The sequence below is a fragment of the Musa acuminata genome, chromosome BXJ3-7 (genome assembly GCF_036884655.1).
Source record: "Musa acuminata AAA Group cultivar baxijiao chromosome BXJ3-7, Cavendish_Baxijiao_AAA, whole genome shotgun sequence".
Lineage (NCBI taxonomy): Eukaryota > Viridiplantae > Streptophyta > Magnoliopsida > Zingiberales > Musaceae > Musa > Musa acuminata.
In genome coordinates this window covers 20,218,491-20,241,208 of record NC_088355.1, presented here as the reverse complement: position 1 = coordinate 20,241,208, position 22,718 = coordinate 20,218,491, and the positions used below count along the sequence as shown (strand labels likewise).

The window sequence follows — 22,718 nt, the reverse complement described above, 5'->3', positions numbered from 1 at the left end:
GAGAAGGACTAAGGATCTTTTACTAGTATATGGAGATAGCAGCCTCAAGGTTGAAGGCTACACAAACTCGAGTTTTCATTCTAATATCGATGATAGCAAGTCAAATTTGGGGTATGTGCACACCTTGAATAGAGGAGTAGTATGTTGGAAGAGTTCCAAGCAAGATACTACTGATGACTCGACCACAGAAGCGGAGTACATTGCTATAACAAATGCAGCAAAAGAGGGAGTATGGATGAAGAAGTTCATCACAGATCTAGGAGTCGTGCTAAGCAGTGAGGAGCCGATTTTCTAATATTGTGATAACTATGGGCCAATTGCTTAAATGAGGGAACGCGGGTATCATTAGAAGTGTTCTGAGGAGGTTCCACCTGATCAGAGAGAACGTAACCCGAGGAGATGTAGCAGTGGAAAGAATTCCATCCGAAGATATCATTACAGATCCATTGACAAAACCGTTATCTCATATTGTTTGTGTCTTGATTGTCGAAGATTAGGTCTAAATTGAGTTAGTTTTGGGTGTAACCATGCTAACTCAATTAAGGGCCCATTGGGCTTGAACGAGGGTTGATTTGGGCCCATTAAAAGGCTCATTCAGTGACTTACAGATTGGGTTAAGCGGTGGCACAACCAAACTAGTGGTGGAACTATATATGAGTTGGAAATTTCAAGTACACAATCTCCTAGGTTGTTTGGTGGTAGTATCGCCTAAATTGGGCTGTGGTACTACTAGCACTTAATACTAGCAGGCAATGGTATTACCCAAGCTAGTGATAGTACTGCTAGAGCTTGGTCTCTCCTAGGTGGTAGTACTACCCAACATAGGCGTTGGTATCACTTGTACCCGGAAGACCTAGAAATTTAAATTTTTTGCTTCATTTTTTAAACGATTTGGGGCCTATAAATACCTCACTCATCCCTGTAAGGAAAAGACAGAAAAAGTGAACTAAAATGCTAGTGAATCAAAGTTGTAATATTGAAAAGTGTTGAGAGTTCCTCTTCTCTTCTTTAAAAGATTAGAATTATGTCTAAAAGATGTGTGAGACACAGTAAATATTTTCTCCTAAATCTATGAAAATGAGAAAAAAGTTATAACAAGGATAGTTGGTCTTCGTCCATTGAAAGAATATCGTTAGTGGAAGCAAGTGGTCTCGACAAAGGAGGAATCGAAAGTGGACGTAGGTCACAACGATCGAACCATTATAAATCCAATGTACATTTTCTTTATGCCTTTCACTCTCATCTCTTACTAATTTAATTGCTTATTATACTTGTACATTTTCTTTATGCCTTTCACTCTCATCTCTTACTAATTTCTTTATGCCTTTCACTCTCATCTCTTACTAATTTAAGTACACTTTTGATATTGATTTTCATCGAATGAAATTTTTAAAAATATCAAATATTTTCGAAAATATTAACTCACCTCCCCTCGTGCTACTACTATCCTAACAAAAATTGATTTATCTCTTTTGACTAATCTTTTACTTTTGACTTGTATTATTATCTTTACTCGTAACCTTTTTTACTCCCACTTAATACTTGATAAATCAAGTTTTTGAAATGTATTGATTTCTTATTGTTTTAAGATGGTTAAATTGCAATCCTAACAACACTTGGGTGGGTACATCTAGGGATGAACACAAGATGCGACTTAGACTAATCTCGACAAGTTTCATACAATAAGTCCAAGACTAAGCAAAGCTAATTAGAAATAGTGACCCAACTTCCCATATGAAATTTAATGATGTACCAAAGTCCCACGCCTCACACTTAATGAAGAACATGGTAACGAACTCGACATCCTCATTAATACCTTGTAAGATAGGGCAAGAGGGGTGGGGAGCATTAAAGGCAATGAGATGATTCCAAAGATCATGATGAAAATCCAATAAATTCATTTCCAGATAAAGCTCACACTATTTTTTAAATAGTGTTACTATTTTTTAATAGAGATATAGTGCTCACACTATTTTTGAATGTTGCTACAATGTTTTTCAATATGACACAAAAAATAGTATAATCATTTCAAAAATAATGTAACTCGGATCTTCAATTTTCTTTTTGTTTTATCAAAACTTTAGAAAAAAATCTATTAAAATATTCAAGTGGTTTTTGTTTCAATGTGATTGCAAATTTACCTTAAATTAGGATAATGACTTATTTAAAAAAATTAAAATAGAAAAAATGATCAGGCCTATGTAACTTCATTAAATATTTTTGATAAAAGTGAAATTTGAGTTACATTTTATTTGAATGATATCATACTATTTTTAAATATAGCCCAAAAATTATGTAATTACATTAAAAAATAACTTAGGTCTCTAAAATTTTTTTCTCCTTTAAACTTAAGAAAACCTTCTATAATAATAATCAAGTGATTTTGTCCTAAATGGATGGTAAATCCACCTTAAATTTGGTAAAATAAAAAAAATGACATAATTTTATTCTTTTAAGGACTGAAATAAATAAAAATACCTATTTTAAAAGGATGAAAAATAATTATTTAGCAATTTGTAAGTTGTTTACAATTTTAAAAAAAAAATAGAATACTTGAAAAAATTGGAATGTGAATTACATTATTTTTTAGTAGGGTTACAAAATTTTTAATAAGACTAAAAAATAGTATAACTTTATGTAAAAATAATATAATTCTGGTCAAAAAAAATTTATTTTCGTAAAATTTCGAAAAATCTTCTTTGATAATATTCAAGTAATCCTGTTTTCGAAAGTAATTTAAATTCTAAACGACATAATTTCATTTTTTTAAGGTTGAAGTAAATATGGAATACATATTTTAAAAGCCCAAAAAATTGAAAACAGTCACGCTGTTTTTAGAAAAATAAGAATTAAAAAAAATGGAATGCAAGTCACGCTGTTTTTAATTTAATGAAATTAATATAACCCTTAAATGGAAAAAATAATATTATTTAATTTTATCTTAAATGGAACCCAAAAACATTGTGACCCTAAAAGTAATATAACCCTTAAATGGAAAAAAAAATAATATTATTTAATTTTACTTAAATCGATCCATTGTTTTATTAGGATTTATTCTAAAAGGAAAGGAAATAAGGAAAAAGACAAATTAGTGGTTTGAGTGTATTTTTGTCTAAGTAAAAAAAAGCACGAGCTCTCTTTGGAAAAAAAAATCAAAATAGGACAGGAAAAAAATTTAAAAAAGAGTGTTTTTAGGAAATTTATTCTTGATTTTTTAAGATAAATTTACCGGACAAAATTATAAATAGACGGTCTTCTTATTTAGTTTAAGCTAAAGAAAAAAGTAAATTAAAAATAAAACCAAAATTATAAATTTGGCGGTCCTCTGTTTCCCCACTTTGACGGCGACGCCGCCTTGGGTAATGCTTCGTCTCTCTCTCCGTTTGCTTTCGATCTTCGGGGCCAGGTACGTTTCTTCTCCTTTTCGACCACGATCTCAGGGGGAACATATGCGGTCTTGATCAAGCAACGCAGGCATCGACCTTGTTCTTGCGGCCGTCTGCGTATTTTGGGGGTCAATTCGGTGGGTTTCCGTCGAATCCGGACGCTTGAGGTTCAGATTGTGCGGATTGGTGTCTCTCGTCTTGAATATGCGTTCGGAGATTGGTTTTGAGGAGCCTGTGATCGATTGAATGGTTCGCTGGTGGTGATTGTAGAATTAGGTTTTCGGTTAGGGCTAGGGTGGAAGATCTTGGGGGTTTGAACGAAAATTGAGATATTTTGGAGAAGGGCATGTTGATGGCTCCCGATTCTTGAATTGAGAATCGAGTGATGACCGTTCCTTTGGTAAATTGGCATGCCTAGAATTAGATTTTTGTCATCATTGGTGATTTTATGCCCTTTCCCCTTTTTTCATAATAGACGTTGTTCGTCTTTTCGGATGATTTTTTTATGCATTCGTCGGTCTAAAGCTGCCCTGTTTTTTCTACCTTAGCAAGGGCCAACTGTTTCTTTGATGGATGATGACCGCGCCAATGGTTAGGTCTTCTTCCACCTCGCCTGGGGAGCTTGCACAGCGACTTCTTGAAAAGGTATGAGCTCGTAAACGTCTTGTGTTTAAGATTGGATCTTGCTATTTAGATTTTGCAATTATACCATTTTTTTTGTCTCATCGTAAGGACTCTGGTGTCTACACCCACAAGCCTTGTTAGGTATGTAATCACGTCTCTACGGGTCACAAATAAGACTCCTTAAATTATTCAATCCTGCTAGAGACAAGTTACAGTACAAGAAGTGGATCATTTATGTTCTTAAGGCTGTTTATGAACTTATAGTGTTTCACATTCATATTAATATTTTACAAGATTAATCTTCTCCTGTCTGTCCTATCTTGTACCCTTGTCGAGTTGGAGAAGTGGATACATGTCTGTAACAAATTCTGGTGCACGTGTCCATGCAAGGATATGTATCTTATGAAGTACTTTATAAATCAGAATGTATAACCATTATATTTGCCTCCTGTGCGTAGGCAGCTAAATACTTATCTGAAATTGCAAACTCAATGGCAAAACGAAGTAACTATAACCAACCTTTTTATAAATAATGTCAATCTTGTATTAGATTAAAATTAATAATTTTGTTGTTTATGGAGCTTTTAAGTTTTGCTCTATCCTTGTGGAGCATAATTATCCCACCCAAGGTTCGTAATTTCGTATCGTACCGGAGTATCGAGCTTAACTCGGTGCGGTATACTGAGCGGTACGTTCTGGTGTATATATATATATATATATATATATATATATATATATTTTTTTTTTTTTTTTTTTTTTTTAAGGCGACATCGCCTTGACAACGCGGATGAGGAGAAGTCGTCGACAACGTCGTGGCCTTGTTGTCTCAGGCAAGGAGGAGGTGACATATCATCTGCGTTGTCCGGCGAGAGAGGGCGACGATGGATCGGGATCGTCGAGGGAGAGCAGCTCCGGATCTCTAGGTTCTCCCATTTCTTCTCCCTCTTCTTTCTTCTCTCTCGGCTAATACCATCTGGTAGTGGACGGCGACGGTCGAAATCGACCGTCACTGACCGATTTAGGGTGGTAACAGGACGGAAACAATCCTAATCTACGATACTGCCTGGTAACGGGCGGTCCGCGTATCGGTTTACTGGCAGACCGGTACGTACCATCTGGTACGGGTGGTATTATTCGAAATTAAAATCTTTAATCCCACTTATGCTACTTTTTTTTTTTTTATTGGCTTATTTTTATTTTTTGTATGTGCAGTGGTGCTTTGTAAATTCTGTTCCACGTTTGAACTTGTCTTACCATCTTCATGAAATTGTAATTGTCTTTTTTTTTTATACAGAACGTTGAATTGGAGAATGGGCTGCGAAGGTCCACAAAGTTAAAACTTCCTTCAGACCCTAATGCTTGGCTGCAAATGCGTGAAAACTATGAGATTATAATTCTTGAAGATCATGATTTTTCAGAAAAGCATGATGTGGAGTTTGTCCTGTGGCAACTGCACTACAGAAGAATTGAGGAGTTCAGGCAGCACATTAACGCAGCAGCCTCGGCCGGATCAAATGCAACTTTTGGTGGGAAGGTTCTCGTCCGGCCTGATAAAATTAAGAAAATCCGTTCAGTTTTTAAAAGCTTCTTAACAGAAGCTACTGGATTTTACCATGATCTGATATTGAAGATCAGTGTAAAATATGGCCTGCCTTTGAATTACTTCAGTGAGGGCATTGAGAAAGAAATTGTTTTGGCAAAAGATGAAAAGAAATTGGCTGAGATAAAGAAAGGGCTTATGTCTTGTCATCGTTGTCTGATATATTTAGGGGACCTTGCTCGCTACAAAGAACTATATGGAGAGAGGGACTCCGTTAGTCGTGATTATGCAGCTGCTTCAACTTACTACTTGCAGTCTGCTTCTCTTTGTCCTTCGAGTGGTAATCCACATCATCAGGTATTGGTCATATGTTATTTAATTAGAGCATTTACTACCTTCTAGAGCTTCTCTTGATTTAAGTCATGTTACTTTTCATATTTATGAGCTTATCCTTGCAGCTAGCAATACTTGCTTCCTACTCAGGTGATGACTTGTTGGCAGTCTACTGGTACTTCAGAAGTTTGGCAGTGGAAATACCCTTTTCAACAGCACGAGATAACTTGATCATCGCTTTTGATAAGGTATGTTTTCATTGCAACCAACTGGGACACTGTTCCATAATTTGTATTCTGTTGTGTTATCCCTAACTTGGTCCATGCTTCCATCATTACTGCATCCCTTGGCTAGTTTAAACAGTTCTGACATGAGTTACAATTCCATGTTTGCTCTGTTTCTTTTGGACTGCATGATTGTGTAGTCAGTTGTTATGATGATGATTTTTACCATGCTAAATAACTTTTTATTACTTTTCAAGTTTCTCTGGATTATGTAGATGTGAATTTAGAATATATGTTGTGGTGGATTATGGCTGATTTTTTTGGTAATGTTATACATGACTTATGGGCCTACTCAATAAGAGCAACACTGGCTTCACTCTCTCTCTCTCTCTCTTAATTTTTTTTTAAAGTTAGGTTATTGCAGATTATTTACTTTTGCATATCATGAAGTTAAAGAGTTGGGTTGTCATTCATTTGATGTTTCCACTTATTCTCCTTTCGTCTTGATCTTTAGTTTTTACTGTTCTACAGAATCGTCAAGGTTACTCTCTGCTGTATGGCAATTTGAAAACTGCTCCAGGCAGACGACTGTCTTCGCATTCAGCTGGGAGAGGTAGAGGAAGATGGGATGCAAAGTTTCTCCTAAAAGATACCAAAATTCAAGTGACTGCGACCAACGAGCAAGAGTTGACTATGTCAGAAGTGTTTAAAGCCTTTTCCACTTGCTTTGTTCGTCTTAATGGCATCCTTTTCACACGGATGAGGTACTTGATCAAATTAATTCCCTTCCAGTAAGACTTCTTGATAATGCTAAAGTTTGATAATGCTAAAGTTATTTGATTACTGCATTCAACAGCTTGGAAACTTTTGGAGAGGTATTATCATCTGTGATTAATGATCTAAATGTGCTCCTTTCTTCTGGTCCTGAAGAGGAGCTTAATTTTGGTCTGGGTGCTTCTGAAAATGCATTGATCATTTTGAGGCTTGTTGCAATTCTGATATTCACTGTACACAATGTGAAAAGAGAGTCTGAAAACCAGTCATATGCTGAGATTCTGCAGCGTACAGTGTTGCTGCAGAATGCATTCACTGCTGCCTTTGAGTTTGCTGGATACATCCTCAAGAGATGCATAGAGCTGCATGATGCTACATCAAGCTATCTCTTGCCAGCTATTCTGGTTTTCATCGAGTGGTTGGCATGTCATCCAGATGTAGCAGCAGGTATTGATGCAGAGGAAAAGCAAGCAGGTGCAAGATCAGTTTTCTGGAATCAATTTGTCTCATTAATGAATAAACTTATTCAGACAGGACTTGCATCTGCTACTGGTGACAAGGATGAAACCTGCTTTTTTAACATGAGTAGGTATGATGATGGAGAAAGTGGTAGTAGGATTGCACTATGGGAGGATTTTGAGTTAAGAGGTTTCTTACCCTTAGTGCCAGCGCAATTCATTTTGGATTTTTCGAGGATGCATGCCTACATGAATGATGGAGGCAAAAAGGACAAAGTATCCCGTGTCCAGAGGATTCTAGCAGCTGGACAGTCTCTTATGAATATTGTTTCAATTGATGAGCAGAGAATATATTTTGATCCTAGCGTCAAGAAATTTATAGTGGGTACAGAGCCTTTATCATTCAAAGGTGAAATAGATCCTACCTTTTCAAGTCCATTGGATTCAAATGTTACTGAACAGGGAAGTCAGAATGAGAGTGTGGCTGATCTTGGAGTAGCATTAAGGACATATAATCCTGGAGTGACTCAAACCAAGGTACAATTATATGTGGAAGGAGAAGAAGATGAAGAAGTAATTGTCTTTAAGCCTACAACTGCTGAGAAGTATCCGGATGTATCTGCTTCGGTGTTGAATACCTATGACTTAGTCAACCCTGTACAAGCATCTTTAGCAACTGATTTGATGACTCATGAGCATCTTTCTGTACATTCTGATGGTTTTCCGATGTCGGCAGTATCCAATGTGAGTTTGGAACTACATCCATCTACCACTAATGTCTCACAGCTACCTTTGCAGTATGTGAATTCTGACAATTCCAGATGGTTTATGAAGCAAGATGCATTTTTGTCTGATGGACTGAAAAATGTTAACATAACAGAAAATGGTTACTTGAATAAGCATATGTTGCAAGAAGGCTCAAGTAACTCGCAGCTTAGTTCATTTGCACCTTTATTTTCTTTTCCTGTCAGTTTAGGTGCCAACAGCACACTCTCTAGCCAGACTAAAGCTGCAGAAGATGTGTTTCCATCTACACTTGATACTATAGTGCCTTCAGGATTAAGCTCTGATGGCATGACCATGAACCTCTCTTCAGCCTTGCCATCATTAAGAAAAAATCCTGTGAGTCGTCCAGTTAGGCACTCTGGACCCCCTCCTGGATTTAGGTTTATTGCTTCTAAACAACTGAATGGAGCAAGTGATACTTCTTTTGCAAAGGAACAGCAGCCTGATGTTGATGATTACAGCTGGCTAGATGATGTTCAATCTTCATCAACCAAAGCAATGGGAACGGCAAACTCATATAATCAAAATACGCATTGGTTTCCATATGTTAATATGAACAACACTACTGCCTCTAGTGCTGCTTCCAGCTTCCCATTTCCTGGGAAACAAGTATCTAATGTGCAAACTCAAGTGGCAGATGAGCAAAAATGGCATGATTTTCAGCTTTTTCAGCAACTGAAAGCTTACAATGGGCAGAAGCTTCAGCAACTAAATCCACAGCAGAGTTTGCCACCTGAACAACATCAAGCACAATCTCTTTGGTCTAGCCCATACTTCGTGTGAAATTTTGTGAAGATGACTATTGGTAACAAAAGGAGGAACTAATATTATATATTTCTTCAGAAACTTTCATACCCTTATCTAATTTCATTGTTCTGTTTTAGTGATGGATGAATATCTTGCAAACAAGGGACCTCTAGCCTGGTGCCTATCGACTTTGGTTCCACCTTTGCAAACTAAATGATGTCAGGTTTATGTTTGAACATGGAAAGTCACTGGAGTGCTGCAGGTGCTTGGACTAAAATTTGGTACACGTTGATGCTTAAACTTTTTTCCACCACTTTTTATAGTTTTCAGATAAAAAAAGGCTTGATCTGATTCTTTCTAGGCTGCTTTTGTTTAGGGGAAAAGAAGGTTAAATTGTGTTTCCAGGAATCCTTTCTATACTGTTGGAGATATGGATAGATATCAGACTTCAGATCCATGAGTTTCCACTTTCTTATCCTGTCACATGGGTTTTATTGTTTTACTTGGTTGACCCTCCCTCGATCCCGTATTGACAGGAACCTTATGTACTGGATTTGATCCTTTTTGGTTACCTCTGCTTTCTGTTCTTATGCAAGTGTCTCGTGAAAACTTATCAAAAGATAAATTTTGTCATGTCACTTGCTGAGATTGTTTGCTATTATCATATGAGATGCACTTGACTAGTTCCATAGGATGAAGATGATTTACCTACTGATTAAGCAAAACACATAAGGAAATTACTTTAACTGCTGATGTTAATATCCTTGGTCTTTTATCTTTTGTGTTCTTCAGTTTTAAAATCAGATATTTAAATTTGTTTTTTGATTTTGAGATCTGAAATCTAAATATGGTGCCTAAGAGATTGCCTTTGTTGCATATGACTGGTGTCATATGATTTTGTTTTGCTTTTCTAGTTTATGGTGTTTGAATCACATGCAAACATAACTACGGATGCCCTTTTGTTGGACATTGTTCCATCCCAATCAAGTTTCTTGAGGTCATATTTGTGGATTAGCTGTTCCTAAGGCTTTTTTTTTTCTTTTTATCCTTCTGTTGTTAATGAAGTTAATGATGTGTTTCCTGAGGAAAATTTTGCTTTTACCAAATAACATTCGGCTGCAGTTTTGCTAGATCATGATTGGTGCCATTAAGTGAGTTTGATAATTTGTTTAATGCACACCAATATCATTGTTTTGGTCCTATGTTTCTTGTTGTTACTTTGCCTTGTGTCCTTAATCCTTATCACTTCAACCTCTTTTTACTGCATTTTTTGGTGTAACGCGTAAGCGTCCACATACTAAAGTTTGCATATGTGAAGTTAATTGAAGGCAGTTTCATATTCTGGCTCAGGTAGATTTTTTTGTCTGGTTTTTCTTTTTTGTTTCAAATGGTTTATTTAAATCGTACATTTAGGTTGATGTTTTGTCTTGCTATTCTTTTTGTTTCAAATGATTATGTTTATGCAGTACATGCTTTCTTGATTTGCTTGTTTGGGTCAACAAGTTTCGAAAGTATTTTCTTATTAAGATTTTTCATTTGAAAATTTTTATGCAAAGGGTTTTTTTTATATATAACTCAAATGAGAAGTTTGTGTTCAAACACTGTTAATTGGATTATGATTAATTGTTAAATTATATTAGTCTGTTATCTGGTGTTCTGCCACCAAGAGTTACTTTAATTGATTGGTATATGTTGATGTTTATCACCTGGGAATAATCAAGTCACTTGTCTTTCCAGAATGCTCCGAGACTACCAGGCCGAAGAGCAAAGATGGTCGTTGTCGACTTTGGAGTTATCGTGAGAAAGTCCAACACATACTTGATGGTTCAAAAGTTAAAACGATGTGAGATCTTCACGGACTTTGCTCCTCGGTGGCAACCATTGTTCCACCATAGAGTTGCCTTACATGGCAGGCTTCGGTGTACTTCATCTACCAGCATCTGGGTTTTAGCTGTTAAAATAAGGTGTCTACATCAGTAGTAGGAAGATATTGGTCGCAGAAAGAGATATGTAACTGCACAAAGTGATTTCATATCGGAGGTTACTTGGTGATGGTAATTAATTCAGAATGCAGGAGATGAGAATCCATTACTCATGTTGCCTTAAGGATACTTTTACTTAAATTGTTTTATATAGTGGTGTGGAGTTTCAGTTGGTGTGGTTTGCTTTATCACCTAGCTCAATAACTTGGAAGACCTCGAACTTCCAACTAGAATATCCTATATGTTTGCAACAATTTGTATGGATTATGGTAGCTGCCATCTCTGGCTTAGTAGTAATTGCACTTGTCTATAAGGTATGTGTGGTGTGTCATGCAATCCAACCGCCACTATATTTTCAAGGATCTGTACTTCAATCTGGATTTGTTTTCTGTGGCTATCACAAGAGGTTTGATGCATCTTACTGTTACAAGAGTATGCTATGCATCTTACTGTTACAAGAGTATGCTATGACTCACCTATTTTTGAAACCGGTGTTTGGGACTCCTGCTTGCTATTCTAGTTTTCTGCTCCTCCTCATCACTAGATCAGCATTGCAACTTGACTTGAAAATTGGAGTTCATCGCAGTTTCCTAGTGTCAGCTATGTTGAAGAGTGAAAGTTGCTTGAAGATTAATAATTTGACATGGGCTGATGTATCTCCTTTGGACAAATTCCCTAAAAGTCTCTCGACGTTCATTTTGCTTCTTTCCCGGACAGTACCTCTGTTCCTTAACTACTTTCTACTTTTTTTTTTTTCCGTCCAGAACAGTACCTCTTCCATGTCTTTAGTCCGATTTATTATGAATTGTCTTCGATTCAAAATGAAATTGAAACCGGTTCAGAATCGGTTTTATTTTGATTAGCACATTTATAATTTTAATGATTGTAAATTTTGATTTCAACACTTCAAAAAAAAAGAGAATGATTTTTTGCCCAATTTATTCTTTTTGGATAACTTGAATTGAATATAGAACAATTTCATACACAAAACCAAGTTTCCTGAAAATTTAAAAATCTATTTATTTTCAGATCTCGATGCTCGTTCTAAATCCGATATGGTGCTAAACTCGTGTAGCATAAGTTTTCTCGCGTATAGTTTTCATGTGAGGCTTGAAGATGACGAATCGTGCGAACAGCAGCCGTTCACGGGGGGTGACCCGAATTTAGGGAAACGGTAAATAAGGCAACGGTATTCCCATCGTCCAAACTAGTCGGAGTGTGCGTTCGTGGCGGTGACGGCAATCTGCGGTGGACGTACAGCAGTGAGTCCTGACGATGATACCATCTAAAAAACAAAGAGGAATCATTGTGAAATCAAACAACTTCATACTCTGACGACGGTGACCAGAATCTCGGGTAGAGGTCATGAAGACATCCGATGAGCTTACCGTGCAGAGTCAGATAAGTTGGACCAAATCAAAATTTCGATTTGAGGAAAACAGATTGGCTTAACTGAAGACGTGGCAGCCATCCAACCAAGGCATCATCAGTTGATCTCCCACGTATGGAGGAGATCATGGCAACCGAGGTGGTGACCATACCACACCTCGCTATTGAATCGCCGCCAAAGGTTGTTCTTCCAACGAAGTCAAGGCGATAACGCCGTCGCCCCGCTCACCTCCACCCTCCGCCTTTGACTCGACAGGCAGCCGCCGCTTCCCGGAACTCTCGTTCCCTTGCTTCCAGGACTGGCTCTTCCTCCCTTGTCTGCTACAAAGCTTCCCACCTTCGCATCCACCATTATTTTCCCCCAGTTTCTGGATTTCTTGAAGTGAGCTTTATCCAGACTCTTGATTCGCGGCCGGACCTAGTATCCTTATCCCCTTTTCCTGTTCTGATTCTTTGATAGATGCATCAACCTCTTACCAGGATGATGTGCTTTAGTTAATTCATGGTTTTTTTTTCTTTTTTGAACCTGTAACGAATTAGACATAAGAGATCTAAGGACGTTATCCTTTCAGGGTTTCTATTCCCAGGTTCGGGGAATTAGTTACTTTTCCATTTGTTGGTTCTGCTGAGGCGGTTTTATCCGATCCAAGGACTTAAACCGCGGCTCAGAATACGATTTGTGAAGGGTTTTCTGTGTTCAGAATTATTGGTAGATGGCTTCTTTGGCTCTGCATCTGTTGATTGTAGCACAATTGCCATGGGGCTTGGTGTCTGCTTCAGTTCCGACACTTTCTAAGGCATGCGGATACGATCAGGTTGACTACTTGAGATCGCGGGGTGAGTATTACCTCTCGATTAATGGGATAAGGATGGATGATGCCTTTTTGATCTGCAAGGCACTCGAATCCTACTTCAAGAATGGTTGCTTCACCTGTGACGCCAATGTGGAATCGTGGACAACAATCGGAGAGAACTACTGCGATCAGGACTTCACCGCATTCGTTCATGTCAAGTGCAGTACCATCTCTGGTAAATTCATGACAAATGGGTAACCTTATAAAAGATTTTTGTTCTGCAACCACTCAGGAACGACTTGTAAAGGATGTGAGACCGCATATAGGAAACTCAGTCCGGGTAGACGGTTAATGGATAGAATTAATTACTTTTTCATAGAATTAGTTTTCTACCATTCTTGAACTTATTTATGTTGAAATTAGTTTAAATACCTGATAAACAAAGCTATTTATAGGTATCAGATGGATATACATATCTGTAGTGTTTGTTTTCCCTTTTTTTTGTCCTATAGCGATGTTACAGAATTTGGTTAATTGAATATGTGCATCTTATGTTCACATGACCTATTGTAGTGGACTCACTCAAACAAGAGGGGAGGAAACTCTTATTACAGTCATCAGAAAATGTCACAATTCTTAGTCAGGGGATCAAACTGGATCTGTCAGATGAAGAAAAGAAAGAATATACGTCTTCAGAACCACAGAATATCCCTCTCGCTATTCCAGGAATGCTCCTCCTATGTTGTGGTGTCCTCTGTCCTTGCTTTCATGCGAAACGAAAGGAAAAAAGTGAGCATAGTGTTCTAGACAGAGAATTGAAATCGAGTGAGTCAATCATGAAAAGCTGCTGTTACAGATTTGTCTACTTTCTTCATTTTGTTGTCAGTTCACTAACTTCAAAGGATGATACAACCAGATCTACTAGATGGATCCTTGCTTTATGGTCTTGTTGCTGCCTTGTTGGTGCTTCTTGTTTTATTATAGTAGCTGTTGATTTCACATATGGCTAATCCTTGGAAGAGTTTCTATTCATCTGAAATGATACTAGAATCTCCCGTGTTTCTTGATGGAATCCTTTGGATCTTCTATGCTTAATTTTAATTGAGCCATGGTGGAGTAGATCCTTGGAGGATTCTATCTTTATCATTTTAATTGTCTGCTATATACTTATAGATAAGCTCATTGCTTCATTGACCAACACTGACATTTCCAGACTGAGCTTTGTCTCAAATTCCTTGTTTCAAAGTAGGGCGAAGCAAGTGCTTCATGCTTGAACTAACATCCCTAGAAATCTCTATTCTCATTACAAAAATCTCAATCTTCTGAAATTATCATCTTTCAATAGATTTATTTCTTTTTATCTCTGATTCAAATGCTTCCACTATCTTCTAATGATTCATCATACCTTAAGATTCTTTTGGTTTATGGTTTGGTTGAACAGACATTACTTTCATTTTCGAAAACAAAAGATATCATGTTGACTAGGACAAGGAAATTAATTTCTTACATATAGGCAAATGCATCCGTTATTTTACATGGCTACCTTTTCATTTGCTTTAAAGGAAAAACAGATAGAAGAGAATTGATGGTTCAAAGCCAACTCCTGTTAGACAAGCATACAGTGGATATGTGAAAAGTATATTGACATAGATCCTATAGTCTCATTTTTTTTTTTTACCATAATTGATCTATAGGCCTAGGATTCTGCCCCTATGATTTGCTATATTGATGGCACTATGCTTTCGCAGCATGTTTGAATGTGTCCTAATCAGATTTGTTTCATGTTTCAGTGGATTTAAATTCATCTTTAGAGTTAAGCTCGGTCTCTGAAAAGATCCCAGTGACCCCAAGAGTACCTCCTAGTCCATCTCGGTTTTCATCATCTCCTCAACTGAGCAGAATTGGATCAGTACATCTCAGTATCAATCAGATAATAAGGGCAACTCATAATTTTTCAAATTCAGTGAAATTAGGTGAAGGAGGCTTTGGAACTGTATACAAGGCTGTTTTACCAGATGGTCAAGTCGTCGCAATTAAGCGAGCAAAGAAGGTAATAATATATGTCTTCTTAGAGGTTTCACAATGAGGCTTAGAATCACAAAGATGTATTGCTAGACTTTGCTGAATAACTATTATTAAGTCTTCTATTGAAATGCACAATAATTTTGTTGGTTTTATTAGTGTATTTTTTTTTTATTGCATATCAATTTGACTGAGGATACTTGCTTAACTAAATATTTAATTTGGGTATTATTATATGACCAATAAAGTCTGTTTTTACTGATTTATAATGCTATGCTAGAATCTTTTATACTGATCTATCTATACTTAAGCCAAGAGAGGGAGGTACGGTCCATGTAGTTCTCATATTCTAATGGAATATCACTTTCTCTTAGCAGTAGCATCACGATAGCAAGGTAATAAACTGCTTAACATTTGGGCTAATGGTACACTACCTTTCTCTTGGCCAGTAAGAGATAAAATTATTCCCAATACTGTAACATGCAAAGCACTTCAGATAATAGTACTTCTATATGTTAGTTCTGGCAATATGGGCAGTTCTGGCATTCTAAAACTAGCTCCGAAGCATTATATGGCCATCTCGCCAATCCTTAATAATCAGGGTGTCTTTCTCATCACCCACCACATTCTATGTGTTGAATCTCGTATTTTGATGATGAAACTACTTGATATATGTTTATGATTTAATCTGCGTTTTGAGTGACACAGGATGCCTTGATCAGGATGAGACAATTAAAGCAGGAAAATCATGTTGTGCCGGAGGAACATGTCAGAAGATTGGACGTCGGGCCGGTGGATCGGTCGACGTATCGACAGAAGGCTTCAGGCCGTGGACTCGGGCATCGGGCCAAGAAGAGCGGGTATTGTGCCAAGGATATCGGAGTTGCGGAGCCAACTGGCCGATTGGGCAAAAGGCCGCAGGAAAGGACGATGCGCCGAAGAATCGGACGAAGCGTCGAGGGACCAATGACATGCCGGACAACTTGGTTAATCGCTTAGGATTAATTATCTCGATCGAAGTTTTGTTTACATGTGCAAGATTAACTACGATGAAAGTAAGACATGCAGTAGGAGTTGCGCCGGAGTCATGATAATGATCACGTTGGGAGTTCGAGAGCTCGACGGAAGTTCGGACAGTCGTCGGAGGTTCTGCGGGAACAAATCCGAGAAGTCCAAAAGCTTGCCAAAGGAGCTCGTCGGAACTTGCCAAGTGGATCGTCGCAAGTCCAGGAGTTTGCCGGAAGTCCGCAGGAGGATCACCGAGGGTTCGTCGGATGATCGACGGAAGTTCGCCGGAAACTCGCCGGAAGAAGCGATTGACGCACCGGAGCAAGCTGCAGAATATGTCTTAGGAAATAATCGTAGTTAGCACATTGATTAAGTTAGAAATGGGAGGTGATCCCATTAGCTTAATCTTGGGGCAATTGGGCCCCTGAAAGAATCAAATTGGGCCGAATGGATTAACCCATTCGGACCCTGATTGCTGTGGGAGGTGCAACCGCCCAAGCCAGGAGGTAGCACCGCCCAGGCTATGTCTCCCAGCGAGACTGGGCGGTGCAACCGCCCCAGCCAAGAGGTGGCACTGCCCCGGGCTCAGTCTCCGAGCGAGACTGGGCGGTGCAACCTCTTCTGTCAAGAGGTAGCACCGCCAGAACTCAAGTTTCGAGCTCTGCTAGGCGGTGCAACCTCCCCAGTCAGGCGGTGCAACCGCCTGAGCTCGGTCTTCGAGCTCTGGCAGAGAGGTGCAACCGCCCCTGACAGAGGTGGCACCGCCCAGAGGCTCAGTCTTCGAGCTCTGCCAGGCGGTGCAACCGCTCCAGTCAGGAGGTGCAACCGCCTGATCCCGGAATTCCGGGAATTGACAGATTTGAGCTCCAAATTTGAACTGGGTTGGGGCCTATAAATACCCCACCCATTCAGCACTGAAAGCACAGAACATACACTCGAAATCTTGCTGTCTTTCTGTGGTTCTTAGAGCTCAAAACTGCTAGTTCTCCTCTTTCTGTTCTTCAAAGTTTGAGTTGTAAAGAGAGGAGAGAAAACTTCTGTAAGGGTTGTCTCCTAAGCCCGTCAAAAGGAGTGAATCTGTAAGAGGGTGGTTGGCCTTCGCTTATTGAAGGAAGGCCTCTAGTTGACGTCGGTGACCTCGTCGGTGGAGGAAGCCAAAAGTGGAGTAGGTCAAGATTGACCGAATCACTCTAAATCTCGGTTTGCATTTCCTTTGAACATTTTACCTTCACTGCAAACTTCTCAATAGCTTACTGCCCTCTGCGATTTTACGAACGAATTTCAAGGTTCAAACGTAAATCTGCGTTTAGACGTAAATCTGCGTTTAGACGTAAATCTGCTTTTTCGTATGATCATCATATTGCAGATTGCGTTTACGTTTTGAGCTTTACCATAACTGCACACTGCCTTTATACTCCTGCTTAAACTGCATCTTATCTAATCAAGTGATTTACGAATCAGCATTTAGACGTAAATCAGTTTCTTCGTACGAACGTCGGATTTCAGTTTGCGTCGATATTCTGGTTTTCATCATAGCTGCAAACTGCCTGCATAGTTTGACTTTAACCTTGCTTAGTATCAACTTTCATACAGAAGTTGTTTTTATCGTTCGAACGCAGCTTTCGATTTTAATCGCAGAAAGTTTTCCGCTGCACTAATTCACCCCCCCCCCCTCTTAGTGCTCTCGATCCAAACACTGTGATGGGTACTACTATATCCTCACCTGCTGCCAGCCCATAGATAAACTTGATGACTTCAGCAGTAAATCCAGAGGCAGCAATGGTAACAATCAAGCATCACGGATGATTGAAAGGAAATCAGCTCATCCTTGAAGTTGTAATCTCACTGTCAACAGTGACATTCAAAGCAGTTGCAGCCACATTGGAAGGGCTTCTTACTATTGTTGTCTGCCATGCAGCCAAGTTAACAAAGGATAAGAAAGAAGGGCACAACATTTGATGCAAGTAGACTGCATACGTTATTCCTAGGGTAAAACAACAAGCAAACCATTAAGATGAATTGGGGGTTGTGACTTGTAAGACCAAAATTACTAAGAAACAAAAGACTTCTGAGAAAAAGTAAGGCAACCATATTAGGTCTAGATTCTCCTTTTGCAAGGTGTCAAGTGATGCCAGGAGCAAGCACAGTCCCACAAACGTGATTATTATAGTAGAAATTTTTTGCTTTCTACCAATTTTGTCCATCGTGGTATAAATTTGGTAGAGTTGTTTGGGATGATAGTGTATTGAACACCACTTTTCTATATGTGTCCATTTGGAGCAAGATTGCAAACTGACAAAAAGTTTGTATTTATTTGCTCTGTAGATTGTTTTGGTGGCACAACAATATGGTAGTACATACGTGTCATGTCATCTTGTGATGTTATATTGAAAAGTGCACTTAATATAGTATACATATATGTTGTGGCTACTTAATGCCATAGGTGTCAAGTAGTTGGGTCTTAGAGACAACCTTCCCGCATTGGGGGTAAGGTTATCTACATTTAGCTCTTTGTATGCCATAGGTGTCAAGTAGTTGGGTCTCAGTGTATGGTGATACACTGACAGTAACTTCATGGACCAGGCTACTCTTTTGACAATACGCACAACATTGAGGGAGGAAAATGTGTCTTCAGTTCCCTGACGTCTGAATGTTCTGCTTAATCTTAATCTTCAGCTGTGACCATCTTTTCGTACCTTTAAATTTATGGATCACTGGCAATCGCAATAAAAAGTCTGCTTTTTTTTATATTACCTAGATGCAATCTGCTAAAATTAGCTTCTGGTTAGGAGCAAATTTCATCTTTGAGAGATGAATTCAGCAATGAAGTTGAGCTGCTTGCAAAGATTGAACATAATAATTTGGTGAGGTTGCTTGGTTACACTGACAAAGGAAATGAACGCATTATAATTACTGAGTATGTCCCAAATGGTACTCTGAGGGAGCATCTAGATGGTATGCTTCAAATTTTCTTGATGTTGTGTAGTGTCCTTAAGATAGAGTAATTGATACAATCTTCTCATTTTTCAGGTCTCTGTGGAAAAATTTTAGACTTCAGTCAACGTGTAGAAATCGCCATTGATGTTGCCCACGCATTGACTTATCTCCATCTATATGCAGGTTAGGCTATATTACTGGTTTTTCATTCTTGTTCGTGAATTTCCTTTAAAATATCGCTTATTGTTTATGCTTTATTCAATTAGTTATAAACAGATTTAAGAGTTTCATATTGCTACTTGCAAGTGCAGTGAATTATTTATGCATATTATTTGTCGTTTGCTGAGCATGATATGTCATAGTCGCATCTCTTTGGTGAAGACATGGCAAAATGGAACATATCTAGTTTGCAGATGTCATTTGTAGGTCCATAGATCAAAATTGTTTATGTTTTTGCTTCATTGCTTAAATTTGTGTATGCTGATATACTGTTTCAGGTTTTTTTGTATTTAGTACCGCACATTAGATGTCAGAATACTACTTGTAGAGTCCAGATTGGCAAAATATTAGCTCCCTGGATAACTTTGATTCTCACAAGGAGATTTTTCAGACTAAGCTTTAGCCGTTCAATAAAATGGCACACCTGGAGCTTCCTGACACCACACCCAAAACCTATCCCATTTCCCTTCTCTTTGCAGAAAGAAGGGTTATAATATGAAAATGAACCTTGTCGTACAACCTTGGCAGTGATGCATGCAGTGGAAAGAAGGAAATAGAATGACATTATCATCATCATGGAATTGATATAGATACCATGAATAAGAGACTAAACAGGCTTCTAATGGCTCAAAGAAACACTCAAGGAAGAAAAACATCTCTAGGCTTATGATCTGTGCCCAAACAACAGATAATTTCTAGGGAGCAATCCTTGGCATCTTGTTCGTTTATAACCTTCCTGAGGCTACAGATACCCTGGAAGGTTACCCCTTGGATTTAGAAATGTAATATGCCTCTTAGGTCTCTTTAAACATTAACTTGCCTTATTGGCATTTGGCAAGTACCTCTTGCCTGCAGTTACTGAGGAATCTGATAGAATGCTTGTTGTCGTGGGTCATTGATCATAAGAAAATGATGTAAATGAGTGAGTGTACATCAATCGTTTTATGTAAAGAAGGCACCTGTTGCCAATTTCCAACAGAGCTTAATGCTTATTTTGAAAGACATCTAAACTTGCTGGTGGTTTCAGGCTCTTCCTTGACACTGGCCTAAAGGAAATGGAAGTTTAAAATTCCAGAAGTTGTACAGAATCATGAAGCTCTCCTGGTCTACTGTCATCAGTTGCCATCTGTTGTGATGTATAGAATCCTTTACACTGATCTATTGTCATCCGTCGCAATCATTTTTTGTCATCCTTATGTTATTTATGAAAATTCCAGTCTGTCTGTCATCAGTAAATTTTTATATTGTCGTCTCTTGTAATCATTTGTCATCCTCATGTTATCATGTCAACACCAGTCAAGTAAGATGGTGATGAGTCACCATGGACATCACAGTAAAAATATTTTTTTTGGTTTAGAGCTTAACTTTTGAAGTGGTAGTTACTAGTTGCTACATCTTGAATAAGGTTGGTATCAGTAAAATATAATAATGATTGTTTGTTATGATAACAGCTTCTGTTTTCTCTTCAGTGAGTTTGTTATTACTTATCGTAGGCTGAAATTAAGTCTGCTTAAGTATCTAGAAGCATATGTTTATATGAAGTTTATAGGAACTCAATCGCATACTATATGCTTTTGTAGATTCCGTTGCTTGAAAAATGTTGTTCATTACACAAATAATGTCACAAACATTTTCCAATTTTTCATGGTATTCTTGAGCAATGGGATTATGCATGTATTTATTTATTCTAATTGTGTTGATGCATATGTAACTCAATGCTTTCTATATGTGGGTGCATTATGTGCCAAGTGTGCCAGGATATTGGAGTTTGTGCATCCTTGCTTAATCTGTATTTATGAGTTTATTGGTCTCAAAGATGTGTACATGTCATCCAGATGTGCAAACTCTCCAGTCAATTTATTGGACCAGTACCATGTAAAACTGTTCTAGTTCATCTGGCTCAATATGTGATGTGACAAGAATTGTTGTGTTGACAGAAAAAACAATAATTCACCGAGATGTGAAGTCATCAAATATTCTGCTGACAGAAAGCTATAGAGCAAAGGTGTCTGATTTTGGGTTTGCAAGGAGTGGTTTATCAGACACAGATCAAACTCACATATCAACCAAAGTGAAAGGAACTGCTGGGTACCTTGATCCAGAATACCTAAGGACATATCAACTCACTCCAAAGAGCGACGTATTTTCCTTTGGAATTTTGCTCATTGAAATTATTTCCGGGCGGCGACCAGTAGATCTCAAAAGAAATGCTGACGAAAGGATCACTGTAAGATGGGTATGCATTGGTGTCTCTTTCTCCTCAAAAGCTTATTGCATTGCATGAAATCTTGTGCCCCTTGGCTGCATATATGTCCTGGTAATTAAGTTCCTCAAATTAAATAAAGATATTTAGTTAGTCCGGAATGCTATAGTAAAATTTCTTTTCCAAAATTTACATTGACTAAATGAATCTCTGGTTTCTATAAAATCCATAATGATGTTTGCAAATATGCAATAACTAGTTCCGTTACTTGTTCAAAACATCTCTGCTGATTTTGGCCTCTGAAGCTATTTGTCATCTCCCACACTCTAATTAAAATATGCCACTTACTGCAGGCTTTCAAGAAGCATAGCGAAGGAAATGTTAAGGACATATTGGACCCATTACTGGAGGAGAACGTTGATGATGAGATAATTGGGATGATGCTCGACCTTGCATTTGATTGTGCTGCCCCTACACGTTCCAGTCGTCCTGCTATGAAAGAAGTAGGAGAACAACTATGGGAAATAAGAAAACGTTATGGAAAGACCCTAAGGGGAATGTCGGGATCCTTGCACCAGTGAAGATGGCATCGACGATAGAGGATGTCGCCAAAGGAAATCTGTTGTTCATGCCATTGATCCAAGGACAGTATATCTGCTGTTACCTGTGCATTTATTTTAGGACATAGCGGACAATATAGAGATTGTAAATATCAACATTTGAAACATCTTGTTGGATGCACACAACAGGAAATTTGATAATATGCTCTTCGGTGGTCTATACTATGATATTACCACTACCCTTGAGCTAGTATGTTCATCCTGCTGCTTATGGATGATGATGTTTGTTTGTTTGATTGATGAGATTTGGTGCATGTAAAATGCTGTCCATTTGTTTTGCTGTATATTTTTCTGGCGAATGTAGAAGTGGTTGTGTTAGTATTATGACATTTTTAGACTTGGTAGTTTCTTCATTTAAATCCATAACTATCTCCTCCACTTGAAACACCAAAACCCTTGGCTTGACATGGGCGGCCATTTAGATCATCACATTATTATCCATCACATTGTTATCATCTGAGACTTACGAATAAGTTTCAACATGACATGTATACACCACAAATGATTGCTGCTATGATATCATATATAAAGATGAATATATATATATATATATATATATATATATATATATATATATATATATACCACAAATGATTGTTGCTATGTAATCATATATAAAGATGTTTTTCCGAAACGAACGGAGTTTCATGCACGAATCCATTATCGGACTTG

General features: G+C 38.0%; 2 protein-coding genes across 10 annotated transcripts; both read left to right on the top strand.

The window, feature by feature from the left end:
- Window positions 1-3,294: 3,294 nt before the first annotated feature.
- Window positions 3,295-11,151, top strand: LOC103992036 (nonsense-mediated mRNA decay factor SMG7). Of its 4 annotated transcripts, none has more exons than XM_018829216.2 (8): window positions 3,295-3,406; window positions 3,935-4,031; window positions 5,305-5,907; window positions 6,009-6,131; window positions 6,639-6,871; window positions 6,964-8,930; window positions 9,010-9,134; window positions 10,610-11,151. In XM_018829216.2, the coding sequence occupies exons 2-6, from the start codon at window positions 3,960-3,962 to the stop codon at window positions 8,906-8,908; spliced, it is 2,976 nt and encodes a 991-aa protein (XP_018684761.2). In that variant the 5' UTR covers window positions 3,295-3,406; window positions 3,935-3,959; the 3' UTR covers window positions 8,909-8,930; window positions 9,010-9,134; window positions 10,610-11,151. The 4 variants fall into 4 exon arrangements, with proteins under 4 accessions (XP_018684761.2, XP_009409877.2, XP_065015397.1 ...); XM_009411602.3 differs by having other exon boundaries at window positions 9,010-9,153; XM_065159325.1 differs by having other exon boundaries at window positions 3,352-3,786; window positions 9,010-9,153.
- Window positions 11,152-12,393: 1,242 nt separating this feature from the next.
- LOC135584093 (calmodulin-binding receptor-like cytoplasmic kinase 3) lies at window positions 12,394-22,330 on the top strand. 6 transcript variants are annotated; one of them, XM_065159083.1, is made up of 8 exons: window positions 12,395-12,664; window positions 12,957-13,272; window positions 13,611-13,862; window positions 14,828-15,087; window positions 18,857-19,022; window positions 19,098-19,187; window positions 21,161-21,459; window positions 21,780-22,330. In XM_065159083.1, the coding sequence occupies exons 2-8, from the start codon at window positions 12,957-12,959 to the stop codon at window positions 22,005-22,007; spliced, it is 1,611 nt and encodes a 536-aa protein (XP_065015155.1). In that variant the 5' UTR covers window positions 12,395-12,664; the 3' UTR covers window positions 22,008-22,330. The 6 variants fall into 6 exon arrangements, with proteins under 6 accessions (XP_065015156.1, XP_065015155.1, XP_065015154.1 ...); XM_065159082.1 differs by having other exon boundaries at window positions 12,784-13,272; XM_065159084.1 differs by having other exon boundaries at window positions 12,394-13,272; window positions 21,161-21,540; window positions 21,780-21,970.
- The last annotated feature ends 388 nt before the right edge of the window (window positions 22,331-22,718 follow it).

Coding starts and splice junctions, on each gene's coding strand:
- LOC103992036 (XM_018829216.2), top strand. CDS start 3,960: ATGATGACCGCGCCAATGGTTAGGTCTTCTTCCACCTCGCCTGGGGAG. Junction 4,032..5,304: donor CACAGCGACTTCTTGAAAAG/GTATGAGCTCGT, acceptor TTTTTTATACAG/AACGTTGAATTGGAGAATGG. Junction 6,132..6,638: donor TGATCATCGCTTTTGATAAG/GTATGTTTTCAT, acceptor ACTGTTCTACAG/AATCGTCAAGGTTACTCTCT.
- LOC135584093 (XM_065159083.1), top strand. CDS start 12,957: ATGGCTTCTTTGGCTCTGCATCTGTTGATTGTAGCACAATTGCCATGG. Junction 13,863..14,827: donor AGACAGAGAATTGAAATCGA/GTGAGTCAATCA, acceptor TTCATGTTTCAG/TGGATTTAAATTCATCTTTA. Junction 19,188..21,160: donor TTATCTCCATCTATATGCAG/GTTAGGCTATAT, acceptor TTGTGTTGACAG/AAAAAACAATAATTCACCGA.